This window comes from Rhineura floridana, chromosome 1 (genome assembly GCF_030035675.1).
Source record: "Rhineura floridana isolate rRhiFlo1 chromosome 1, rRhiFlo1.hap2, whole genome shotgun sequence".
NCBI classification, from domain to species: Eukaryota; Metazoa; Chordata; class Lepidosauria; order Squamata; family Rhineuridae; genus Rhineura; species Rhineura floridana.
This window is the reverse complement of record NC_084480.1, coordinates 117578832-117599859: the sequence shown is the minus strand read 5'-3', so window position 1 is coordinate 117599859 and position 21028 is coordinate 117578832. Positions and strand designations below refer to the sequence as shown.

Below are 21028 nucleotides of genomic sequence, written 5' to 3'. Positions count from 1 at the left end.
CGAGCTATTCTTTTCAAGTTATTTTCTTCCCTTGACTGGGGGCTCCCTCTGAGACCGCGGCTGCGGCTCTCTTTTTGTTTTTGGCAGTTTTCGAGTCCCCCCTCCCCCCGGCTCTGTTGTATCCGTTGCCTGGGAGTTCCCTCAGTGACCGCGGCTGCGGTTATCTTGGTTTTGATCGTTTTGGAGCTTCCCCCCCCCCCCCCCGGCTCTGTTGCCGCGGCTGCGGCTCTTCCGATCTCTGCGGGAGCTTGCAGCTGCGGCTTCTGCCGTTACCCCATCATACCTTTTTCCTCAGATCACCCTCGCTACGTGGCTTTAATTCCCACTGCGAAGGGCTTTGAAAACGGCGACGGCGGCTCTCTCGGCGGCGGTTGCCGCTTTTACCTTACTGCCTGTTCCCTTCTGGGGATTCCTTTGAGCTGCTAGTGCGGTTTTCGGCCCCGCTGCTTCCCCTGCTAGTCTGTGCTGGACAGTCCTTCCCCCCACTCTGTCCCCAGACGGACGCCATTGCTCCTTCTCCCTCAGCCTTTTTTGATCGTTTTTTCCCACCCTTTTTTCCGGGCGCCATTTTTTGAAATTCAAAATTCCCGCCTTTTTTGTTACCATTTATTAACCATCGGATACCTCCCCTGCAGGCTATCTATCTGTATGTTTGTGTATATGTGCTGCTGACAAACTTACACAAGGCTGATTTACACACATTTTTACTGTGGCTGTAATCCTAGTGGCTGAATTATATTATCAAGGCTGGAGCTCCAATCCTAGTGGGCTGGATTGTATTATCAAGGCTGGAGCTTTAATCCTAGTGGCTGGATTACATTATCAAGGCTGGAGCTTTAATATCAGTGGCTGATTTGTATTAAATCTGATTTACATTGTATATCCTGCCCCCTCTGGGGCCGTGAACAAACCAAAAACCCAGCCTACAGCACTAATCTGAGTGTGCCAACTCTAAAACAGCCTATATTATATTAACGCTGATACCTCAGTGCATTCTGCCCCCTCTGTGGCAGTGCATTTCGCCATCTGCCAGTGTATCCTACCCCCTCCGTGGTAGTACGCTGTGCCAGTTCGGGTCTTTACATCCTGCCCCCTCCGTGGCAGTGTACTGCACCCAGGTTTATATAAGATGGCAGAACAGCCAGGCATGTCACCATCAACACACATGGTGCCAGATCAGCCAGACATGCCACAATCAGCCAAGCCACAACATCCTAACACGTCTAAGACCAGACATGCCAAAGCACTGGCTAAGACAAAACATCTTTCCAGCCATAGTAAACCAAAGCGCCCTCGTTATGTCTCTGTACCAACCACAGCACAGACACACATAAGCGATATTTTCCATTCCCCGGCTGCTGCCTCTGACGAGGAAGAGTTTCTTGGCTTTCCCGCTCACTGTTCGCCTAACGAACCTACCTCTGGTTTACCGCCTCAAACATCTGTCCCAATAGTTCATCAGGCACACACATCTGCCACATCTGGTCTGCAGCTGTCTCCTGATTTCCTCTCCCAACTTCAAGCCATGCTTGCATTTTTCACCCAAATGCAGTCACTACCACAAGTTCCTGCCATACCCCCACTCAACATGGACCAACGTGCGTGCCATGAAGCTCATCCTTCCTGTTCACCAGATCCCTTTAATGTAGCCAGAGGCAGATGTACGGACGAAGCCTCGTATGCGGAGGAGTCAACTTTCACTGACCATGTTGAAGGAGACGACTGGAGCGACTATTCAGATCATGAGGAGGATACATTGTATCGCCTGTTTGATACCTCTGACTATCAGCCGCTAGCACGTAGGGTACTTCATACCCTTGGTCTCCAGACTGCGCCTTCAACTTCGTCCGCCCCAGCTATCAAAGGGGCCAAGGTCCTCAAATCCCCTGCACCTACTGAACACTACATCCCGGTGCCGGACCCAATTGCCAAATTAGCCTCCGAAGAATGGGCTCATCCACTCAAAGCCCGACGCTTCAAGAACCTGGCTGACAGATTGTACGCCCTAGCCCCGGACTTTGCCACCAAGTTAGATGTCCCTGGCATAGATGAACCAATCGCTCGCCTCGTTTCAAGATCTCTTTTGCCCAGGGAAGGGGAATCCCACCTAAAAGATACTACTGAGCGACGAATAGACTTCGCCCTCCGCAAGAATCACGAGGCCACTGCCTTAGCCATGCGTGCCTCCGCTTCAGCCTCCATATTCTCCAGAGCCTCTATGATGTGGATGGATGACCTTCTAGAGGATGCTAACCCTGATCCTGTCGCCTTCAGAAGAGCACTATCAAAATTACGTAAGACAGCAGCTTTTGTGGCCGATGCCACTTTGGATGCCACTCAGTTAGGGGCACGAGCCATGACGACTCAAATAGTCGCTCGTCGCACCCTCTGGCTTCGCCACTGGCAAGCTGATTCAGCGGCCAGACTGAACCTGTCCAAGGCTCCTTACTCCGGATCTCTACTCTTCGGCGAGGAAGCTCTAAAGGCAGTTCTGGTTGATCCAAAAGACGCCCAAAAACCAGTTCTGGCCACAGTCAAGAACATCGACCACAGGCCCTTCAGGCGATTTCCCTCCTTTCGTTCTAACCAGTCCTTTCGAGGAACGCGGCCAGGAGGACGAGGCCGCGACTTCAGACCCTATGACCCCAACGTATTCAGGGGCTCCTGGAACCGACGCTTCCAGGGCAGAGGTCAGTACCAAGGGCGCAGGGGCAACTCATCGTCCTCATATAGGGGAGGCCCTCGCCTACACAAGTAGTATTAACGCCCTCCCCATAGGTGGCAGATTACTTAATTTTGGAGATCGATGGCTGCGCCTTACTACGGTCTCCTGGATCAGGGACCTTTTCACTTATGGCTGTACCATAGAGTTCTGGGCAACCCCATCAGACAGATTCCATCCGTCTCCTTGCCCAAGGGCACCAGCCAGGCACAACATCATGCAGACAGCTATACATCACCTCTTGGACATAGCGGCAATAGAGCCAGTTCCCACAACTGAGAGGTCGGAAGGGGTGTACTCCCTCCTATTTGCTGTGCCAAAACGAGATTTATCTTGGAGGGCGGTATTGGACCTCAAGTTTGTCAACCGTTTTGTAACATACCGCAGGTTCAAAATGGAATCTCTCCATTCCATTACCGAGAGTCTGCATGAAGGAGACTTCCTGGCTTCTATCGACCTTAAGGAAGCATATCTCCATGTGCCCATTTGCATAGCCCACAGAAAGTTTCTTCGGTTTGCCTTTGGCCACCAACATTTTCAATATAGAGCGATGCCATTTGGCCTCTCCTCTGCTCCAAGAGTATTTACCAAGGTGCTACTCATCCTAGTGGCTTACTTTCGGACCCAAGGGGTTCATATCTACCCATATTTGGATGATCTGCTAATACGGTCCAAGTCTGAAGAGCTGGCTCATCATCATTTAATGATCACCCTCAATGTTTTGCAGACCTACGGCTGGCTTGTCAACTTCGACAAAAGCCATCTCCAACCAACCCAACGCCTACTACATCTTGGGGCAATGTTGGACACCCTGCAGGCAATGGTCTTCCTGGCTCCAGATCGCATCACTGCCATCACAAGCATCGCAAGGTCCCTGATGCAACAAACATCCGCAGACGTCATGCTTCTCGCCAGAGCGCTCGGGATGTTTATCTCCACAATTCACATTGTGCCCTGGGCTCGAGCCCACACTCGGCCCCTTCAGTGGACTCTGTTGCCTTTTCAAAAAGACATTGCCAGCTCCAACCATCGCAAAGTTCGTTTGAGCCCCGCTCTGCGCCTCTCCTTCCGCTGGTGGACCAAGGTTCAACACCTCTCCAAGGGCACGTCGTTCAGAGAACCCCGCAGAACCGTTGTGACCACAGACGCCAGCCTCATAGGTTGGGGAGCCCACTGCAACTCCCAGTACGTTCAGGGGGTTTGGCCCAACGCAGAGCAATCTCGAAGCATCAACTGGCTGGAACTAAAGGCTGTCCACTTGGCTCTATGTCATTTTCAGTCTCTGTTCCCTTTGCATCATGTGCTCATTCGAACAGACAACACGTGTGTAAAATCACATTTGAACAGACAGGGGGGCACCAGGTCTCGTCCTCTGCAGGACTTAGCCTCCCTCATCTTTGTCTGGGCAGAACAACATCTACAATCCCTGAAAGCAGAGCACCTCAGAGGGATTTGGAATGTGACAGCAGACTGGCTCAGCAGACAACAGGTCTTTCCGGGAGAATGGAAACTTCATCCAGCCATTTTCCATCGTCTCCAGTGTCAGTTCGGCGCCCTCTCAGTCGACCTGTTTGCTTCCAGTCACAATTGCCAGCTTCCAAGGTACTTTGCCCGATACCTGGACTCAACAGCAGAAGCAGTGGATGCTCTGACAACACCGTGGCCAGACGGTCTATTGTACGCCTTTCCTCCCATACCATTGTTAGCCAAAACCTTGAGGAAGGCGCGAACCGAAAGGGCACAGCTGGTTCTGATAGCACCATTTTGGCCACGCCAACCGTGGTTCTCAAATCTTCTGGTAATGTCAATGATGGATCCTTGGACACTTCCAGTAACGCCAGACCTCCTATCCCAGGGTCCAGTACTGCACCAGGACCCTACTTGGCTCAATCTAACAGCGTGGCGTTTGAACGGAGACATTTGAGGTCAGCTGGACTGTCTGACGCTGTGATTGATATTATTTTGGCCTCGAGAAGACCATCTACCACTCGCATTTATCAACATACCTGGGTGGCTTTCTCCAAGTGGTGTCAGTCCCACCACCACGATCCATCCCAGGCCAATGTGCACCAGGTGCTCCAATTTCTCCATAGCGGCTTTATGATGGGACTTCGACCCAACACTCTACGTCGACATGCGTCTACTCTGTCATCCATTCTCTCAGTGTCCTCTCCTGGAGATCATATTTCCTCACATCCGTTCATCAAACGTTTTTTGAGGGGAGTCGCCCTACGCTCTCCGGCTGTTGTCCATCGGTTCCCCTCATGGAGTTTGCCGAAAGTTCTGCAGGCTTTGCAACGCCCTCCATTTGAACCCATCAGGACTGTGCCCCTACGTATACTGTCCTTCAAGGTCCTGTTTCTGATCGCAATCTCATCTGCCAGACGCGTTTCGGAGTTGGGCGCATTTTCTTCTGCTCGACACCTCTGCGTCTTCCATAAGGACTCTGTTGTGCTGAAGACTGACCCTTCCTTTCGTCCCAAGGTCGATTCAGTTTTTCATTGCAACCAGGACATTGTGTTGCCTTCCTTTTGCCCGGATCCTACCCATCCTCTTGAAAAGGCTTGGCATTCGTTAGATGTCCGGAGGGCTCTCAAGACCTACCTGTCTAGGACCCAAGAGATTCGACGAACGGTGTCTCTGTTTGTATCCTTTCGTCCAAGGTCTATGGGGCATAAAGTATCCAATTCTACCTTATCCCGTTGGTTAAGGGCATGCATTACTTTAGCATATGAGTCCCTGAAGCTGTCAGTTCCAGCTAGTATAACGGCTCATTCTACCAGGTCAGCTGCCACTTCGGCTGCTTTTGCCACTAATGCTCCTGTTGCCGATATTTGTAGGGCTGCAGTCTGGTCTTCCCCACACTCGTTTATAAGGCATTATAAAATTGATCGTTATGCCTCTGCTGATGCATCTTTTGGCAGACGAGTGTTGCAACAGGTTCTTAATGAGGATTAACATGTGGGTGGTCCCTCCCTATATGGGTTGCTTTGGTACATCCCACAGTGATGGCCCACCTCCTATGGAAAATGTACCATTGGTCTCACCTGAAAGGTGATTTTCATAGGAGGGGGCCATCACGACCCTCCCAGTTGGAGGATGACTAGAGATTTTATCAATGGGTTACATGTTATTGTTATGCTATTATATTTAAATGTAAGAGTGAAGTCAAGACTTTTAGTTCTGTTATGTTATGTAGTTATGTTAGAATCATGTTGTTATGCATATGACTATTATGTTATTTTCCTGGCGGGCCTGTTGGCCTTGTTCTTGTATTTTTAGATATCTCTTTTTAGACTCGCTACGAATGAACTGGAGAGTGGGAGGGGCATGACGTCCCTAGTCTTGACTTCAAAAACATTCTTGCCTTCGCACGATAGGTGGAACTATTTCCCACAGTGATGGCCCACTCCTATGAAAATCACCTTTCAGGTGAGACCAATGGTACATTTACAATCCACTATGATACTTTACGGTTTTATAAAAATTGAGAAAAATATTGGGAATGACTAGATACCACTCATATGCCTACCTTTTGGATCATTAAGCAAGTTCATTATTTATTGTTGAAGTGCTGCATTAGTCACCATTCCTTTTATGATACCATTTTACACTTTTAAGTGTAAGCTATAATTTACTTTAAATTGTTGGATATTTTGATAGGCAAAACAAAGATGAAGGCAAAAAACCAGAAGCTAAGAAGATGGAGAAAAAAAGAGGTCTGTGGTAAAAGCATGTTTTCGTATTGTAAGCAGTACTCTTTTGGGATATTTTTGTTGTTTATTTTTAGTAAATTTATTTTTAATAGGGTGTACCCAAAGGAAAGCATACACAGATTTTTGTTATACAGTTCCTTTTACTCCCAGATGTGTAAATGTCATTTTAACTTTTTAATATTTGTTTATAGCTGACAATTTACAGAAATTGGGCTCCTGGGAGAAAGGGTGGGATATAAATTTAATAACAATATTTGATTTTCTTTATGGCATGAAAGTTGGATCAGGCGTCGAGACTTCTTGGGTTGTATTCAGCTAAGTCTTACTCAGAATAGACACAATAAAATTAATGAAGCCAAGTTAGTGATGTCTATTAACTTCAGTTGGTCTACTCTGAGTAGGGATAGTATTTAATACCACTGTTTGTTTCTGCGTATAGTGTGATTGCAAGATCCATGGTGATATTATGGTACTGGATACTTGTCATACATTAAAATGTGTCTGAAAACATATTCTCTGTATGTAGGCATGTGCCAGGAAGATTAAGCTGCTTCTTCACAGGAAAATAGATTTTACTAAAATGTTGTTCTGTTTTCATAGTGAAAAAGTAAATGGCATTGTCTGTATTTAAGTTTAAAATTTGTTTGCCAATATTTGTTTGAATCCAGTCAGAATAATGTACACTTACATTATTGACTTCCAGGGTTGCTTTATCAGTTTTGATGTATTTTACCATTTACTCAGAGATGCTCAAAAGTATTTGCCCCTAATGGATTTTAGATTCACTATAATTTTAATTTTTTGTTAATATTTAGAAACATCAATGGATTCTAGGCTTCAAAAGATACATGCAGAAATTAAAAACTCACTCAAAATTGACCGTCTTGTGAGTATATTTTTATATCCATGGGTTTCCTAAGATTTTTTAAAAAATTACTAAAGCTAATTAAAAACATATATTCTTACAAAACAATTTTTAGGTTTGGCCTGCAAGTGTTTTCTGACTTAGTGATGGTTTTTTATGTTTACAGGATCTTTTGACTGTTGAAAAGTAAATTAAAAGAAAATTATATTAATTGGAAAAATACATGAGAATAGGCAGAGATCAGTTTTGACTCTCCACCCTTTTCATTAAGTATAAAATAGTACAACAGAGCTTGAGGTTGCAACCAAGTTAATTTTAAATATGTCTGAATGCTAGCTAATAAGTTCTGGTTTTGCATATATCATAGTGTATCTCTCCTCTAATTATTATCTCTGTTCCATAAACAGGGTTTTCTTAGCAGAATAATTCTTTCTTTGTGCTGTTGCTTATTTTGTTGTTATGATTTTTGTTGTTAAACAAAAAAAAATCAATAAAAATGTAATTTAAATAAAAGCTACCACCAGAGTTCTTAGGCTGAAAGTCTGACAGAATGGTTTGATTTGCATGTCACACTAAGCCAAACAATGGCTTAGCTTGAAAAAACAAATATGCAGGCTCCCAGAGAGGAGATTGCAGCCACTTCATTTTGCTGCTGTGCTTCGCTGAGCTAAGCAGTTGCATGGCTTAGTGTGCTATTTGAGCTCTCTCTAGATAAACCATGAACTGTAACCAAGGTTTGTTCTATAGTTTACAGCTGATGGTTTGTCTCAAAAGAACTAAACCGACAAGCCTGGGTTTGGACGATGCCCTAAGCCAAACCACAACTTTGCTCAGTGAATCTCAGCAGCAAGCCAACTGGTGAGGAGGAAAGTGGCTGTTTTGTGTGAATGAAGTCAGTATTTGCCTCCTGTTCCAAAGAATTTTCTCCCTGTTAAGTGTCTAAAGACTTCCCCAGTTTAATCCATCCACTCACTTACTAGAAGTTCTGATTTTTTGAAACCTTCTAAAGGCAAGTTGGCTTGGAATTTGTATATGGGTAAAACTGCTAACAAGACCAGAGATATACTTCTGACGTGATGACTGAAAGCGACCATATTGAAAACAAGACCAAATAATTAAAAGTGCTTAACTTTAGTTGGATTGAGTAAAAAAAAAAGGAGTTAATTCTGTGTGTGCGGATGCAGAATGTCAGTGCAAAGTAGTTTGCTATATACCCAGTACACCAAGATTAGTAATGATTTCTGCTATAAAATTACATTGATGTCCCTGTTGTGTTTTTAATTGTACAAAGTATAAAATGTTTTGTCCAAAATTGTGTGTGATAGTGATGATTTCCCCCCCTTGAGAACCTAAAATTTTGGGTTTTGTTATAATAGGATGTAAACAGATGTATTGAGGCTTTGGATGAGCTTGCTTCACTTCAAGTAACAATGCAGCAAGCTCAGAAACATGCAGAGATGATTTCAACACTCAAGAAAGTAAGCTTCGTCACTCTTCTTATAAAGAAATGTTTAATTAGTTTAATTAGCATGATTCATGAACCTTTTAATGTAAACATTTTTGTTTATAAAAATGGAATGGAATGCAATTAATGCAATACATTATTTGTAATCAAATGGACCAGTGGGATTTGCAACAAAATGTTGGAGTGTGGAATGCTTTTGTTTAGGGTTAGCCACTCTATTTACCCATCCCCTCCAGTTTTCCAATCCTTCCCAACTGTCAAGTCAGCATTCCATGCCCTCTGAGCTCACAGGACTGTTTTCGATGTGGATGGCATGGACACAGTGATACCCAATTGCAGCTTTGTTAAAATCTTGGTTTCCTTCATTAATTTATGTGGGGAGCTCTCAATTCCATCCCTGAGGACACAGGAAAATAACTTCTCAGTGTGAACCAGTAAATTATCTATCTAGGTAATGAGATTATTCTCTCTGCCCTCTTTATATCTGTTTCTGTTCTCCCATTCTACTTTTCCAGGCATACTCCATTCCAGTCCCCCTACCCAGTTTCTTGGTTGTCCTCCCCTCTCAACAGTCAGTCAGTATTTCATGGTCATAGACCATAGTCAATCCTCATTAGCTATTTTTGGTAGCTTCACAACTTTTGCAAACTTCTTGGTTTTCCCGAGTCTGCTAATGCCTTGTTGGGGGGAGGGGGTATACAGTTTTGGCTACATAAGCAGAAGCACTTGAATGCTTGACATTGGTATTATTATTCCATAGATGGTTTCAGTAAAATATCAGGTGGCTTTGAGTAGTTCAATGTTGTAGTCAAATATATCAATTCACCCATTTTTTCTAAACATCTCAGATACGAAAATTCAAGGTCAGCCAAGTTATCATGGAAAAGTCCTCCATGCTCTACAACAAATTCAAAACTATGTTTCTTGTTGGTGAAGGCGATTCTGTTCTTTCACAAGTATTGAATAAGTCACTAGCTGAACAGAAGCAGCATGAGGAAGCAAACAAAACCAAAGAACAATGGAAGAAAGGACCAAACAAGAAAGCTGAAAAGGACAGAGAGCAAACAGGTATGTGCAGTTCATTAGCAATACTTGCATTTCTCATCCCAATTAACTGTGGCACATCATTTCTCTTCTGCATTATCTTCCAGTTTTGGATAAGCTGTAGAATTCTAAATTTAATATGAAACACTCCTTTGCCAGTGCTTAGTCACAACACAGCTGGATTGGTAACAATGGTCTAGTTCTTATGTCATGGTAAAGTTTGCATTTTATGGTTTACAGTGAATACAGAGATCACTCCTGCTTCACTCCTCCCCTGACAGAATCAACAAACCACAATCCCTAAGTTATGATTACATCCAGACTGGAGGTTGTGGCTTTTTTCACTCCAAACTATGATTGGTAAGCCAAGAACCTTGGCTTCCCTTCATGATTTGTTTGGAGCAAAACAAACCATGATCCAGTTTGGACATAACTCACACTAGATGAGGAGCAAATCAGGAACCATCTGCATGTTCAAAGTAAACCATTAACTATGGCTTACCATAATGTATAAACACAGTGAATAAATTTGAGGAGACATTAAGACTTGCGTTTCTTGCTGTGTTCAAGAATCCACACTTTTGGAAGCTATATTTCTAACAGTATTTGTATACGACTTGTATGTGAAGACAACAAAATTGTCTGAAATCTTGTTTTAAATACAAATTGTTTTGAGTGCAGTACAGTTCTGAGAATTTACAGGTATGTACAGTAATGGTATAGTATCCTGAGTTATTAAAAAAGTCACTAGCACAGCTGTTGTAGAAATAGCTGTTTGGTGCTGTTTACCTAATTTAAAACTAGACAGAACAACTTTTTTTTTCTTTTTAACTTTAAAGGCACAAAGATAGTGAATGGTGCTTCTGATGCACAAGATGCAAACCAGTCACAAAAGAATGGGGACAGCACAGAGGAAAAGAGAGAGAAGCTTGATGCTGGCAATAAGAAAAAGTAAGGGGTAGTTTCCAAACTTAAAAGATGTAATAACAAATTTGTTTGTTTAACCTAAGATAGGAGACAACAGAATGTAGACTGGGATATGCTGTTTGATCTCTGTGTTATTTGCAATAGATCATTAAGGATGTCTGATTTCCAGTTGTTTAACAATAGCAACAACTCCCCCCCCCAAAAAAAAATTAAGCTTCTGAAATAGAGGTTTGGAGAATGGGAACCAGGAATAGGTTTTGTATGAAACGAAAATCAGCTTGGTTCTGGTACTGAAAACAAGTTCTGGCCTGGGATGCACCAATATGATGTACTAAGTGTTCATTAATTCTAAGCATTTGTCTACCCCTCTTTCTAAGCAATTATTTATTTTGCATTTGCCTCCAGCTTCTGGACCTCAGGGTTCTAGGAAAAAACAAAGTAGATCCTGCACAGGTCCATCCACCTCTTTCCTAAGGAATATTTCAGTTTATATATGGTGACTCAAGTTTTCCTTATAGTTATTTTGAAGACACAAAAGGTATATATGTGGTATTCAGCACCAACTGGTATCAATATTTTTTAAAATAGCAGTTAGGCTAAATTGGCATACCTAGTTCCATCTCTTATACTTCTGAATATTCTTCGTTAAATGTGTTTTTAAAGATATTGTTTTAGAATCAACTAACATTACTACTAACAAAAATAGTGGAAACTATTTTTCTGAACTTTCAACTCTGATGGTTATATGGAAATTAACTCCATACCATTGTGACCAGAACTTAACCCTTTATTGCTATGGGACCATTCTCAGGGTTGCAAGTTTGGGGTCTTAAGTTGCCCTAGAATAGCAATTTCAAAACTGCTTCCCAAAGAGAACTGCTCATGTGCTAGAATTAATTGGATTCACAGAAGTACTCAGCCACCCAAAGAAGAAATAGCGCACTATGTCTTTTCAGGATTAACTGCTCTTGACAGTCTTTTTTAGTGAGCGGTGAATTCTGCCACAACTGTACGTTGGGTGTAATTTGCACCATTCAATCACCCCTGATACATGAATACAGCAGATTTATCTGCCACCAAAAGAGACATACCCAGAATAGTGACTTATACACAAGCATGGAGGGTGGGTTCCTTTTTAAGAGCACTTCATTCTTACTCTTAAACATCTTAAACATTAAAAAGGAAATGTCTCTCCAGTGTTAATTCAGCCAGTAGATGTGCTTTAGCTATAAAGTTTGGGAAAGACTGAGCTAAGATGTTGGCAATGATAGCTACCTCCTTTTCAAACCTGCTTTCACTTTCCTCCATCATGCCATTCAGATCTCTGGTGACCACACTATTAGGCACAGTGAGGCAGATTGTAGGGTACTATTTGAGGGCAGCAAGTTTTATTATCATTACAACCATGGATAAGTGGGGTGATTGCATTTTAATTTTCTCTCCCATCATGCACTATAATCACAGGCTGTTTCTGACTGCAGCCCACCCACCCCAAATAGGATGTTATACATAAAAATATACCTAGAAAGTGCAACTAGAATGTGTACACTGGTACTGTGTTTTTCCATAGGTCGTCTGGTGATGGAAGAGAACAAGAGAAGACGAAGGGCTCCACCTCTGAAAATGAGTGAATGCAGCCGAATTTTTGTAAAGTGCATAGTAAAGAGGACTATAAGGGTTTGCATTTGAGAACTAGATTGCTGAAAGTTTTAAATAATTTTATAAGCATAATATTTTAATGTGTACAATTTTTGTGGGACTGTGAAGAGAGAATCCCTTTAACCTTTGTTTTTAAATATATGAAATCCTGATAGTATTTGGCCCGGTATTTACAGGCAATACTCAGATCATATATAAAAACCATGTTAATTTAGAGACTGAAAAGCGCTTGTATGTTTCAGGATTAGTACTGTAGTATTTGTTTACCTGACTACTGTATGTTCACTTTTTAGTTAATGACAGCAAAAGTCCTTTCTTTTCAAATTGCCAAACCGCTCCATATAGATGTATAAATCTATTTTCTTTCCTTGTATCTGTGCATAGTTTTCAGAGTTGTTGTTTGCCAAAATGTCTGTTCACTGTGTTTTGTAAGCAGCCAATAGCATTTTGTAGCAGCCAAAATGTTGTGTATGAGTATATTCAGTCAGTCCTTTATAAAGAAGCTAGTTTTGTTCTTGAAAGCTAATTGTGCCAATTTAATATGCTCAGACTTTCTGTGGTATGCTTTTGGTATTATAACTATCTTACTAAGGAAACTCAAGTGTTTCCATTGGAATTATTGATGCACATTTGTCGCAAAACACTGTCTTGAAGCAATTTGTTTTAAAAAATTAAAAACGTTTATGCAGAAAAAGCAAATCTGTATATTTTAATTGGAAATTGGGCTAATAAATAAATCTTCCAGTTAGTACAGAGCAGTGAGAGAGGCTAATTGACCCAGTTAACTGGTTCTCCATCCTTCATAGAATACTATCCAAAAGAAGCCCTCAGATGCACAAATTCCTTACACTGTGCCTGGAATCTTTCATTGAGCACTGGGGTTGTTTGTGCTGTTTCTCTGGACAAGTGGAACTGTATATATCAGCTGTGGGGAATCATCAGCTCTCCAGATGTTGCTGAACTACAACTCCCATCAGCCCCAGCAAGCATGGCCAGTGGCTAGGGATGATGAGAGCTGTAGATCAGCAACATCTGGAGGGTCAAAGATTCCCAGCCCTGGTGCATATGAATGTAAGGAATAGCACATAGTTTTTCTTAAGATGTATTTTCAAATCAAGTGCAGCTTTGTAGCCAAGGAATTGAGTTGTTATTTGAAACCCCTCTGCTTTTTCGTCCTCTGATCCTTAGGGTTGCCAGATGACAGTGCTGTAGTAAAAGAAGAAGCCACAAATGCTAGAGTTCTCCCTTCTATGGATTTCTTTAAAAATTATACATGAGCCTTGTCAATACCTCAACTCTGTGCATAGCAGTCATATGACCCATGGGCTTCCTGCCTCACATCTTTAGCCCTCTACATCTCACATCTTAAACCCAGACCCTAATGTGAGGCAAACCATTGTGGCTTCTCCTACTTTCCACTACTTAGTGTCTTCATTGCCAAATGTACAGTTTTTCTTCTCCTTGTCTCATGGAATCTGGACTACAAACATTTTGACAGCTTTGTTCCCTGAACAACTGGAATTTATGATAATTCTGTTCCATCACATCTGCTCAACTAAATGATGTCAGATTTCTCCACCAAGGCAACCCTTGAAAAGCTGTCAAGTTTCCTGAAAGAAATTACCTGCTTTATTATTAAGTCACTCAGCCTAGTCTGAGATTGTCCCTCAGCAGGCATCCTACTTCGCTGACAAAGACAGTCAAACTCTGATGGAAGGTGTGTGAGGATGGTTCATCTATTGGCTATTATAGTTGCCAAGGGAAGTCAAAAGCACCAGGACAAGAATTACCATAGATTTTTGTTTGTTTTTAGCCGGTTCCTCCAGGAAATCAAACTGGTGTGCATGATTCTTTCCAGCCCATCTCCTTTTTATTATAACATTTGAGGAAGGTTAGACTGAGTGGTCTGACCTAAAATTTGCTTCATGGTTGTGGAGGGATTTGAACACAGTATTCCTAGGCCCAGTAAGACATTCTAACCACTTTACCAAGTTAGCTTTCAGGTATTATTTTCCATATGAGTCCGGTCCTCACAGTGGGTATTAGCTCCACCTATCGTGCGAAGGCAAGAATGTTTTTGAAGTCAAGACTAGGGGCGTCAGGCCCCTCCCACTCTCCAGTTCATTCTTGCCTTCTTATCAAACAAGTTTGTAATCCTTGACAGCGTAGCTTTAGATAAGTTTTTTCTGTATTTTTGTGACGTAGTGGGAGGTTTGTGTGTCTAGTCTGTACCTTCCCTTCCCTCTGTTCTGTCTCAACTGTTTTGTTTCCTCATATTTGTTCCTTCACTGGGGATTTTCGTTTTTTCCCCAGTAAATTGCCTAACGGCTCTCAGGGAAACCGCTGCTGCGGCTCCTTTCGTTTTCCCCAGTAAATTGCCTAACGGCTCTCAGGGAGGCCGCGGCTGCGGCTCCTTTCGTCTTCCCCAGTAAATTGCCTAACGGCTCTCAGGGAGGCTGCGGCTGCGGCTCCTTTTGTTCTCTGGCAGCTGACACAGCTCTAATCAGGAGCTTGCGATCGCGGCTTCCTGGCCCCTCCGCAGCATTTTTTCCTGACTTCTTTGGCTTACCTACATAAGGAGCCTGTCCATACGGCTTCCTTTTGCCTCCTGAAGCTCAGTGACGTTACGGGAGACCGCGGCTGCGGTTCTCCCCCCCATAGAAGGAGCCTGTCCATACAGCTTCCCTTTGCCTCCTGAAGCTCAGTGACGTTACGGGAGACCGCAGCTGCAGTTCTTCCCCCCTCAGAAAGCCACCTAGAATTAACTGAGAGCTTGTGGCTGCTGCTCTCAGTATTGCTGCCACTTTACTTTTTTCACGGCAGCTCCAGAGCCTGCGGCTGCGGCTCTTTTTCACCCCTTTGGTTGGGCTGTTCCGTCATCCAGGCTTTTGAGATTGCCGTGACTGCCCTCGGAACTGGTGGCTGCAGCTCATTTTCCTAAGTGCCGCCATTGCTCCTTTATCGCCCCAAGTTTTTTCTGATTGGCTTATTTTCCTGCCCTTTTTGCGGACGCCATTTTGTTTGACTCTCCCTTCCCATTTGTTGCTGTCTAGTCAGTTACAGTGCCAAGGGGGGGGGGCTTTCTATTGTCAGGGTCCTAGTTGGCCGAGCCAAGCCTCTTCATCAGCCCTCACAGTACGATCTATCGACTCCAACACTGCTGCTGGCTCCTACAACGTTATCAACTGCACTATCATAAACGTATACAGGCTGTTGATTCTCCACCAAGCCGCCTGAACTGCATTCTGCCCCTACGTGGCAGTGTACAAGACGATACATACAAGGCTGTGAATACTATACAAGTGGCTTGACTTTTACCCCACATAAGAGCTGTCTGAACAGTTAACTCTGTACATTCTGTCCCATCGTGGCAGTGTACTCAGACATCTGCCAGTGCATTCTGCCCCAGTCGTGTGCTGTGTACTGAGCCTGTTCCAAGCCTGTTCATAGTGTACATTCTGCCCCATCGTGGCAGTGTACTTAGCTATCTGCCAGTGCATTCTGCCGCAGTCGTGTGCCGTGTACTGAGCTTCTTCGGGTCTGTGCATTCTGCCCCAGTCGTGTGCCGTGTACAGCTACCCTATATGATTTAGACAGGCTCCTTACACACAAATCCATAACTATTTTGCCTGCCCCACTGACTGTATCATTAAGGCTGTGGCTGTGACTGTATCATTAAGGCTGTGGTCCTAATCTCAATTGATGACCTGAACAGCAATAGTGCATCCTGCCCCCTTTGTGGCCGTGTACTAAACCTGGATTATACACTGTACTTTCTGCCACATCTGGCTGTGTACCAAGCCTGAATTCCAGCATACAGTTTTATATTGACGCTACCATAGTGCATCCTGCCCCCTCTGTGGCCGTGTACTCAGTCTGAACTATATATACTGTACATCCTGCCCCCTCTGTGGCCGTGTACAAGCCTGAAATACAGCCTATATTATACTAACGCTGATTACATAGTGCATCCTGAAATACAGCCTATATTATACTAACGCTGATACCATAGTGCATCCTGCCCCCTCTGTGGCCGTGCACTTCGCCATCTGCCAGTGTATCCTACCCCCTCTGTGGTCGTACACTGTGCCAGTTCGGGTCTCTACATCCTGCCCCCTCTGTGGCCGTGTATTGCACCCAAAGTAAATATAAGATGGCAGAATAGCCAGACATGTCGCAAACAGCCAAACCGCAACATTCTAAGGCGACTAAGACTAAGCACGCTAAGTGTGTATGATGGCAGAACAGCCAGAGACAACCCAGGCGCCCATGCCAAAACATCATACAGAGACAAGCCAGGCGACCAAGACTAAACCACCTAAGGCGGTCAAACATAAGCATGCGAAAGCGGTTGCCAAAACAAAGCACCTTTCCAGCTACAGCACTGCCAAGCGGCCACACTATGTCTCTGTTCTGGCTCCTCAGGGGTCAACCCCTGCACAGCTAACTACCCTTTTTCAGTCCCCTGCTGCTTCCTCTGACGAGGAGGACTTTCCGGGCTTTCCTGAGCAGCCAACGGTCATCCAACCTGGGGCTTACTCCTCTACACTACCTGTGGCAGCTGTCCCAGGAGTTTATCTCACAACTCCAAGGCATGTTCTCGTTTTTTGCTCAGAGACAGCCACCGCCTCAAGTTCCTGCTATCCCTCAACACAGCCGGGACCAATTTGTACACAGTGAGGCAAACCCATCAGGTTCTCCTGACCCGTTTGATGTTGCCAGGGGCAGGTTCGTTGATGACGCCTCTGGTGAGGAGGAGTCCGCATTCGCGCTGCAAGACGAAGGAAATGAATGGAGTGACCATTCTGAGCATGAGCAGGACACATCCTATCACCTCTTCGACGCCTCAGACTACCAGCCTCTGGCGCGCAGAGTGTTGAACACTTTTGGCCTTCAATCCACTCCAACTGCTTTTTCCACCCCCGTCTTAAAGGGGGCTAGGGTTTTGAAATCCCCACCCCAGCTGAACACTACCTTCCCGTGCCAGACCCCATCGCCAAACTGGCCAAAGACGAATGGGCTCACCCCCTACAAGCACGCCGATTTAATAACATTGCGGACAGACTTTATGCTTTGGCCCCGGACTTTGCTACCAAACTGGCCGTCCCTGGCATAGACGAGCCTATTTCTAGCTTAGTTTCCAGATCCCTCTTGCCAAGGGAAGGAGAATCTCATTTAAAGGATGCTACTGAGCGGAGACTGGACTTTGCACTACGCAAAACCCATGAGGCCACCGCCTTTTCCATGCGTGCATCAACCTCAGCTTCTATCTTTGCCAGGGCAGCGATGATGTGGTTGGATGACCTCATCGAGGATCCCAATCCAGATCCTGTTTCAATGCGCAGATCGCTTATAAAATTGCACAAAACAGCTGCCTTCGTGGCCGACGCCACCTTGGACGCGAATCAACTAGCAGCATGTGCAATGGCATCTCAAGTCGTGGCCCGACGGACCCTCTGGCTTCGTCACTGGCAGGCCGACCCTACTGCCAGAGTTAATCTATCACGGGCACCTTATGCCGGTTCATTACTTTTTGGCGAGGAAGCACTAAAAGCGGTGCTTGTTGACCCTAAGGACACTCAAAAGCCCGTCTTGGCCACCGTCAAAAACATGGAGCGCAGACCTTTTAGACGTTTCGCTTCATACCGCACGTCTCAGCCCTTTCGAGGAACTCAGCCTGGGGGACGAGGCCGCGAGTTCCCAACATATGATTTCCGTTCCTCCAGAGGAGGCTGGAACAGACGCCTCCAGGGTAGAGGCCCACGGTTGGCTAGTCAACTTCGACAAAAGCCATTTACAACCAACGCAACGTCTACAGCATCTAGGTGCAATGTTGGACACCCTACAAGCGACGGTGTTCCTATCATCAGATCGCATAACCGCTATCACAGACATCACAAGATCTCTGATGCACAAAACCTTCGCAGACGTCATGCTTCTAGCCAGGGCGCTCGGAATGCTCATCTCTACTATCCATATTGTGCCATGGGCTTGAGCTCATACTCGCCACCTCCAGTGGGCCTTGCTACCGTTCCACCACGACATTGCCAGCTCAAACCATCGAGCAATCCCCTTAAACTCAGCTCTCCGCCTTTCATTCCGCTGGTGGACGAGGGTCCAACATCTTTCCAAGGGCACTCCTTTCAGAGACCCCCGCAGGACTGTTGTCACCACAGATGCCAGTCTCATCGGCTGGGGAGCCCACTGCAACTCCCAGTATGTTCAGGGGGTCTGGTCCACGGCAGAGCAGACTCAGAGCATCAATTGGCTGGAGCTAAAGACTGTCCACTTGGCTCTACTTCATTTTCAGTCTCTGTTCCCTTTGGCCCATGTCCTCATTTGAACGGACAACACATGTGTAAAATCACATTTGAACAGACAGGGGGGCACCAGGTCCCGTTCTCTGCAGGACCTAGCTTTCCTCATCTTCGGCTGGGCAGAACAACATCTGCAATCCCTGAAAGCAGAACATCTCAGAGGGATCTGGAATGTGACTGCAGACTGGCTCAGCAGACAACAGGTCTTTCCGGGAGAATGGAAACTTCATCCAACCATTTTCCATTGTCTCCAGTGTCAGTTCGGCAACTTTTCCATCGACCTGTTTGCTTCCAGTCGCAATTGCCAGCTTCCCAGGTATTTTGCCCGATACCTAGACACAACAGCGGAAGCAGTGGATGCTCTGTCAATACCATGGCCAGACGGTCTTTTGTACGCCTTCCCTCCAATACCATTGTTAGCCAAAACCTTGAGGAAGGCGCGGAGCGAGAGGGCACAACTGGTTCTGATAGCACCATATTGGCCACGTCGACCGTGGTTTTCAGATCTTCTCGCAATGTCAGTGACGGATCCTTGGACACTTCCGGTCAGGCCAGATCTTCTATCCCAGGGTCCAGTTTGGCATCAGGACCCCACTTGGTTCAATCTAACAGCGTGGCTTTTGAACGGGGACATTTGAGGTCAGCTGATATTATCTTGGCCTCGAGAAGACCATCTACCACTCGTATTTATCAACATACTTGGGTGGCTTTTTCCAAGTGGTGCCAGTCCCACCATCACGATCCATCCCAGGCCACCATGCAGCAGGTGCTACAATATCTCCATAGCAGCTTTATGATGGGACTCAGACCCAACACATTACGTCGACATGCCTCGACTTTGTCATCTATTTTATCAGTGTCTTCTTCTGGTGCGACTATTGCCTCACATCCGTTCATCAAACGCTTTCTGAGGGGAGTCGCCCTACAATCTCCAGCTATTGCCCATCGGTTTCCCTCATGGAGCCTGTCGAAGGTTCTGCAGGCTTTGCAACGCCCTCCGTTTGAACCCATCAGGACTGTGCCTTTACGTATGCTGTCCTTCAAGGTCTTGTTCCTGATCGCAATCACATCTGCCAGACGAGTTTCGGAGTTGGGCGCATTGTTTTCTGCTCGCCATCTCTGCGTCTTCCATAAGGACTCTGTTGTACTGAAAACTGATCCTTCCTTCCGTCCCAAGGTTGACTCAGTTTTCCATTGCAACCAGGACATTGTTTTGCCTTCCTTTTGCCCGAATCCAACCCATCCTCTCGAGAAGGCTTGGCATACGTTGGATGTCCAGAGGGCTCTCAAGACCTACCTGTCCAGGACTCAGGATATCAGAAGGACCGAGTCTTTGTTTGTATCCTTTAATCCAAGGTCTATGGGGCATAAAGTAGCTAATTCCACCTTATCCCGCTGGTTGCGGGCATGTATTGCCTTAGCTTATGAGTCACTTAAGCTTCCAGTACCAGCTAGCATAACTGCTCATTCAACCAGGTCAGCGGCTACTACGGCTGCATTTTCTACCAACGCTCCTGTTGCTGATATCTGCAGGGCTGCAGTTTGGGCTACCCCACACTCGTTTATAAGTCATTATAAAATAGATCGTTATGCCTCTGCTGACGCTTCTTTTGGCAGACGAGTGTTGCAACAGGTTCTTAATGACGACTAGCATGTGGGTGGTCCCTCCCTATTATGGGCTGCTTTGGTACATCCCACTGTGAGGACCGGACTCATATGGAAAATGGACCATTGGTCTCACCTGAAGGGTGATTTTCATATGAGTACGGTCCTCACGACCCTCCCAGTTGGAGGATGTATAGATAGCTTACTAAGCTGTTATATATTATTGTTACGCTGTTGTATTTAAAGTTACTAGTGAAGTCAAGACTTCTAGTTCTGTTATATCGCTATGTTAGAGTCATGTTATTATGCATGTTATTTTCCTGCTGGCAGGCCTGTTGGCCCTGTTCTATTTTTAGTTTCTCTCTATAGACTCGCTGCGAATGAACTGGAGAGTGGGAGGGGCCTGACGCCCGTAGTCTTGACTTCAAAAACATTCTTGCCTTCGCACGATAGGTGGAGCTAATACCCGCTGTGAGGACCGTACTCATATGAAAATCACCCTTCAGGTGAGACCAATGGTCCATTTCCTTTCACATAATTATTATTACTGAAGTAGTGTTATATATTAGACAATTAAAGGAACTTAACAGAAAAACAAAATGCATGATACAAGCAGAAAAAATTACAAATCAGTTTTAAAATTACAGAGCAGGAGTTGCTATTGGAATTTTGAAAAAATCATTTAGTTTAGTTTTAGTTTATAGTTTA

General features: G+C 44.9%; 1 protein-coding gene across 3 annotated transcripts in view; it reads left to right on the top strand.

The window, feature by feature from the left end:
• The window catches only part of PSIP1 (PC4 and SRSF1 interacting protein 1), a 46513-nt gene extending 33594 nt beyond the window's left edge, over positions 1 to 12919 (top strand). For 2 of the 3 annotated variants that reach the window (XM_061630381.1, XM_061630389.1), the window contains exons 12-17: positions 6386 to 6441; positions 7254 to 7324; positions 8680 to 8781; positions 9617 to 9836; positions 10652 to 10763; positions 12310 to 12919. In XM_061630381.1, coding sequence (XP_061486365.1) covers positions 6386 to 6441; positions 7254 to 7324; positions 8680 to 8781; positions 9617 to 9836; positions 10652 to 10763; positions 12310 to 12370 — 622 coding nt within the window. In that variant the 3' untranslated portion in view covers positions 12371 to 12919. The remainder of the gene's footprint in view (positions 1 to 6385; positions 6442 to 7253; positions 7325 to 8679; positions 8782 to 9616; positions 9837 to 10651; positions 10764 to 12309) is intronic. The other variant, XM_061630396.1, reaches the window with a different exon arrangement.
• The last annotated feature ends 8109 nt before the right edge of the window (positions 12920 to 21028 follow it).